Source organism: Leptosomus discolor, chromosome 6, assembly GCF_034619465.1.
Source record: "Leptosomus discolor isolate bLepDis1 chromosome 6, bLepDis1.hap2, whole genome shotgun sequence".
Taxonomy (NCBI): domain Eukaryota; kingdom Metazoa; phylum Chordata; class Aves; order Leptosomiformes; family Leptosomidae; genus Leptosomus; species Leptosomus discolor.
The window spans coordinates 8,674,019-8,680,018 of NC_141396.1; the positions used below are offsets into that span (position 1 = coordinate 8,674,019).

Below are 6,000 nucleotides of genomic sequence, written 5' to 3' on the forward strand. Positions count from 1 at the left end.
AGCCAGGGTGAGTGTCAACCCATCTTACATAACTTTGGTTTCCAGTCAGAAGCATGTCACAGCTGAGTACATAAGTCATTAGCAAATGCTATTTTACCTCGGTAGAGAAGATCTCATACCTCTTTCCATATGTTTAACCAGTTATTTTAAGCTGCTTTTCTTGCAGTGTTTTTTTTTTAAATTATTATTTTTATCAGCCCAGCCCTGCTTGTGTTTTGTTTAATGATGAAATTCCCACAGATCTCTTTGTCACCAGATGAAAGCTTTGTATTAAAATTCAAAAAAATACAAGTTTGAATACTGAGTTATTAGCCATTTGTGTGTGCTATTTTACTCCTGTGGAATTCAGTACTTCTAGCACATTTGAAGGTACCTTCTTGCCTGTATGTTAGACATGTAGGATACCTGAGATGGGGTTTGGCAGTGAACCTTTGACATCTTGCATAAGGAACAACTCTCACTTCCCAAATTTTTAATGGTGTAGATATTCCCTGGCAGAATTGTCTGTAGCTGTACGTGATGCACACACGTTTCTATTGTTTCATTTTTTAGGATAATGGAAGGTGTTATAAAGTAAATATCCGATGGCTGATGGTACCCTTCATAACTCGAATGTGTGTCTCCCGGTCTGGGTGTATTTCCACCAAGGCTGTCAGCATAACCTCCAAGCCCTGTATTTTTACCCCTGATAAGGTTTTTCACTCATAGTAGCACAAATACAGCAGCTCTGCTACACGTAGAATTGTTTCTAGAGTAGGGCAGGAAGAATTTTCCCCTTAGGTTGTAATTAAAGGACGTACACATTCCATAGCACTCTCTTCAACATGTAGGTTACTTTTTTTTTCCATTACTTGTGATTTAGTGATGCAGTGTTGTATTACAGTAGTGCAGCCTATGCCAGCATTTCCATTATAACCCATTTTTTACAGGTTTATAACTCGACAGTAAAAATGTACTCTTCCAATTTGAAACTTGGCATATAATGTCTCATGTCATCCTCAGAATGATAGTTTTTTCCTTCCCTTTGCCTTCCTCCCACCAAAACAGGTTGCATTTTTGCTGTATTTTTAAATGGAAGATGTTGTCGTTTCTGCTTTGATAAGAGAAAAGCCTGCCTGATTGTTAAAATTACTTTTCAATTCTAAGAAGGGAGGACTTTATAATAGAGGATGCATATGAATAAGCGTTGTTGATGTTGGAATGACTACAATAAGTATATGGATACAGAGAAGTATTACCTTCTAAAAGAAAGCTAGGGAGTATCGATCAAAATGATTGAAAAGTTTTTTTTGTGTTGATTTTGTTTCTAGCTGTTGATTTTACCCTTAAAATACTGTTCTTAAAGGTAAATATGTTTTAGCTGCTGCACTCTGTTGTTTATCAAACTGAAGTAAAGGAAGACTTTACTGCATATAGGCCAAATAATGTTAGGGTTTTTTTTCTCTTTTAAGAAACACAGTACAGAAGGAACATAAATTCTGACTTTGGTGTTGAGACCAACTACCAAGGGTAGACTTGTAGTTAACACCATGTTACAAATCCAAAGCAGGCATAAGCACCAAAGCGCAATGTTTCCAATAGACAGATGCACATGTGGACTAAGAAATCTAGCACTGAATGACCAACTAAGGAATACAAGGCTTGTTTGATCCTTACAGTTTGCACCGTCAAGGTCTGAACCTCTGAACCTGAGGCCTCATCTGAAGCGTCACATTCCAATTCAATGTAGTGTGAGTGCTTAGGATGTAAGAAAACCAGGATTGAAACCTGGTTTCTCCTTATTTACCCATCTCCTTGGAGACAGCCATTTAGGAGTTGAAATCTACCTAGTTACCATTGAAAGAAGTTTCCTATCCTGTGAGAATACCACCACCACTGCAAACACAGCAGGAAGACTTCACTGTGTTGCTGCTTCTTGTAGCAAATTTACTTCCAGGCATTTCTTTTTCCATTTACATAGTTAAATTTATGCTTACCATAAACACATTAATGGTACTAATTAGAAGAAAGGGTATGTAAGAGAGAGATTTCATGGAGGTTGTTTATTAATTAATTGAGCTATTATTTTGTCATATATTTGAAAACTATCAACATGTATACAGTATGCATTCTTACTATAGCTAAGCTGTCTTTCTGTTAAATCCCAACTGTTTTAGTTTTTCACTGGTCTTTAATATATTCATGTTTATGAATATAAAAGTGTCGTGAAAATCAAGAATGCGCTTCCTAATGAGAAGTTCAGTTCCTTCATTTGGATTCTAAAATCAGTAATTAGGTCAAAGTCTATTTTGAATCCATAGGCAGCACCAGTGGCTCTCAGATATAACATAAAATAGCCGTATGTGGAGCTGAACTTTTTGAGGGTATAAAATCAGAATGCTCAGCACTTCCTCACATCAACTTTAGTCCAGTCCATCTCTGCCAAAACCAGTGGGATTCTGCAGTGTAAAATTAATGCAACATGGTAAGATTTAGATCCTCATTTTTTGCCGGAAATAAATTGCAAGTCCAACAAAACTTCCAGGTGGAAGTACCAGACATTTCTCAGTGCAGCCAGTAGTTTCAGTGAGTCTTCTGTTATAATACGTGATTGTACATTTAGCACTGGTAGTTCCTATAAAAGAGTGCTGTTTGTGTTTCTGGAATATACAAAGAAAGAAATTATATTGAGAATCACTGAAGTACTTAAATCAGCCACAGCACCATTTATTGAAAGTATCTTCAGCACCATGGGGATTGCTATTGCTTTTGTAGAAAAGCAGAAAGCTCCCAGCCCAGTCATGTCCACTTGAGCAATGGAAATATTAAACACCATATGATGCTAGACAGAGTGCACACTATTGCTTTCGTTTTGTATGATGCTGCCACCAGAAATGAGTCAGTGTGGAGAGTACACAGTAATAGCAATAGGATGCTCATCATAAGACATGGCTGAAGATATAGCAGATTCATTTTTTAGTTTTTGATCATCTAAAATATTCCTGCATTTAATAATATTCCGTGTATAATAATCAGTGAATGCAATGTCAACAAACAGCTCAATTTGACTTACAGGTATATATGTTAAAAGGCATTAAACGTTCTTTTTGTAACATTCTGGAAGAGACTCTGGCAGCTGTGCGATATATTAAAATTGTATTTGTATTTTCATAATAACACTTGGGGAAACTGCAAGAATCAGTGAGGATAAAATACTCCTGTGTTGTATATCTTCCTAAAACTGAGGCATGAGAAAGATTTTTTGTTAATATGGAGTGGTATTATGGTAATTATTAACTGTCATATTTCATTTCTTCTCATGAACATCCAGTACCATTTTTAAGGGGCCGCAGAACACAGCAGGTTCTCTGCAGCTGATGGCACTCATCATTGTAATTACTAAGTACCCTTAGCTGACTGTTTGAAGTTTTGCTGTAAATTCAAATCAGAATGTGAATGTTATTGGAAAACATGCAGTTACATTTGGAGAGTTTATTTGCTTAATCATGTGCAAATCACTGTCAAAATTACAGGAGTATGACAAGCCATGCAAATTTATCTGATTGTTTTGTGCTGCTGTATGTATAAATTGTACAGGGAATAAATTTTGCATTTGTTCATAGGCACAGAAGAAGCGGAAATCCAATGAATCTGTGGATACAGAGCTCTGTCTTAATGAGGTAAGTGTGGATCCTGTATATTTCACAGGACAGGTGTCTCCCCATGATATAAAATGTTCAAAGTCTGTCAAGATTATAATGGCCTTACCTCACACTAAAGTCTTGGTAGTATTGTTACGTTTGGTTACCATAATGTATTAAAGAATGATCTTACTCAGAAATCCAGAGCTGGGCTCAAAGTGGCCTCTGCTGACTTTATATTTTAATAGCTGTATAGTACGTGTTTAGACAGATCCTGTGGTAATTACCATTGCACCTAGCAAGTATAATTAATAATATGCAGGAACACAGGATGATACGGCTTTTAACAAATACACGGAAACATACTGGACATCATTCTGTGGCTAACAAAAATGACCAGTTTAGGGCATGAAATGAGGTTCACGTCAGGAGATGTGATGCTCATACATCAGGAGGCAGATAGACAGCCCCAAGAGACACGAACCTCCCAGTGCTGCTTGAGTAGTCTGCTCAGCCTGACCTTGAAGGCCCGCTTTCAGACGTAAACATTACATCATTTTCCATGTCTGTCAGTCCATATCCTTTGTACTGAGTCTCTCAGGAAGCTTAATAATTAGTGATGTACATAAATTAGTTTTTACAATGTGGAAGCACATAGCCCAGGCACTGGAGCAAGACCAGCTGTACACACAGGTTCTATTAAGAGATTCCTGTAGGTACTAGAATGAAGCCTAATAACATGTGACAGAACAATGCAGTAACGTTAACAGATCTGTTGACATCTTGTCCTGGCTAAAAGACTTTGCACAAGAAGGCCCTGGTAACTGTAGCTTACCACAAGAACTGCAGGTCCATCTTATCCCATACTCTCTCTGTGACAGTTTCCAAAAAGCAGATGCCCAAGCTTGAGGGTAAGAAAGCTTATTGTGATGATTCCCACGATGACTCTACTGCTTCTAACAGTTTGCATCTTAAGGCCTTCCAGTGAGCCTGTCCTAGCAGGTGATACCAAAGTGAGGGAGCAGCAGGAGACTGATCCGTGAATGCCTCACTGCCTCTGTAGACAGTCCCTCCTGTGGAAGCGGATGCTCTGTACTCATTCTTTGTACCTGCTCTTCTGGGTACTTCTAGCTTGTACTTGGCCCCTTGCCTCTTCAGGGTGGGGGAGGCTTTTCCCCTCTGTAGAAGGCGCATCCTTGGGGATTTTCAGATCCTGAATGGACAGGGTCTGAGCAACTTTGCATGGAGTATGTTGGAGTTATTGACCTTAAAGGTCCCTTCTAGTCTAAATTGTTCTACTTCTGTGATTATACCGGTTAGGTTTTTCTTTTTACTGAGGATGACAGCAATGAGAAATATCCCTGCTACAGCTCCTCCTTAAGCAGTTCACTGTAATCTGCCTATCTGTATTTGCATATGCATACTGTGTAATTATTGGTAGCAAAGAAGACAAAGAATGTAAATATTGCAGCAACTAAGGGAAAAACAGTGTGAGAAAGAAAATTTTCATAAGCAAGAAAATTCTGTCTTTTCTGATCCCATGGATTAGATTTTATTTATTGTTATCCACAAGTAACTTTTTGCCAAACAAAGTTGTTCTGTTGACTGTGCAGAAGTTGCAGTTTCTCTGCGGGTCCTGCATTCGCTTTTTAAAATAAACTGGCATGATAAACACGGATCGCTAAAAAAATTGCCATACTTAACAAGGGTAGGTTTACACATGGACCCACTGCTAAAGTAGGGATTTTTTAATACTTCCTTCTTCTTTTTTTAATTGTGCTGTGCTGGTGTTTCTGTCCTTTAAACTAACTTTAAAATACTGACATTTTAACATCTGTTGTTATGCCTTTCGTATCTTTTGATCTGTGACAGTGATATATAAGTAACAGTGGAGGGCGGGAGGTGAACAAACAAAAGATTACTTTTGTGATGTAGGTTTAAATGTTTTGCAATGAAAATGTGTAATAGTGACCAAGGGCAGTATTGTGTCTTGCAGAATGCTATTGGGAAAGACAACACAGCAGGAGTCTCCACCAGTCACATATCTTCGGAGAATTCGCTCGCTCTTCCTAGAAGCTCCTATCTAAGCACACCGCTCACTCTGGTGACACTTGCACTCTCACTCTGTTTGTTCCTAAGCTCATCAGTCATCTTGTAGCTGCATTACAAAAGGACGTGTTAAAAAAAAAAAAAAAATTAAAAAATCTGTTTCCTGTCCTCTGTTGTTTATCTGGAATTCCAGGTCTGGGAGCTAAGCTGAGGCACTCCTGCTAGAACAGTTTCAGTCAGCTGGATTTTTTTTTTCTCTCTCTAAAAAAGCTTCTTGTGATATTTAGAGGCTTTGTGAAATACTTGGTGCAGTGCTACATTCCAAACCCAA

The 6,000-nt window shown here is 38.1% G+C and overlaps 1 protein-coding gene across 2 annotated transcripts in view; it reads left to right on the forward strand.

Moving 5' to 3' along the window:
• GFRA1 (GDNF family receptor alpha 1) overlaps positions 1–5,778 on the forward strand; it is a 140,675-nt gene extending 134,897 nt beyond the window's left edge. For both annotated transcript variants that reach the window (XM_086466742.1, XM_009951795.2), the window contains exons 8-9: positions 3,603–3,659; positions 5,617–5,778. In XM_086466742.1, the coding sequence (XP_086322868.1) occupies positions 3,603–3,659; positions 5,617–5,778 (219 nt within the window). The remainder of the gene's footprint in view (positions 1–3,602; positions 3,660–5,616) is intronic.
• The last annotated feature ends 222 nt before the right edge of the window (positions 5,779–6,000 follow it).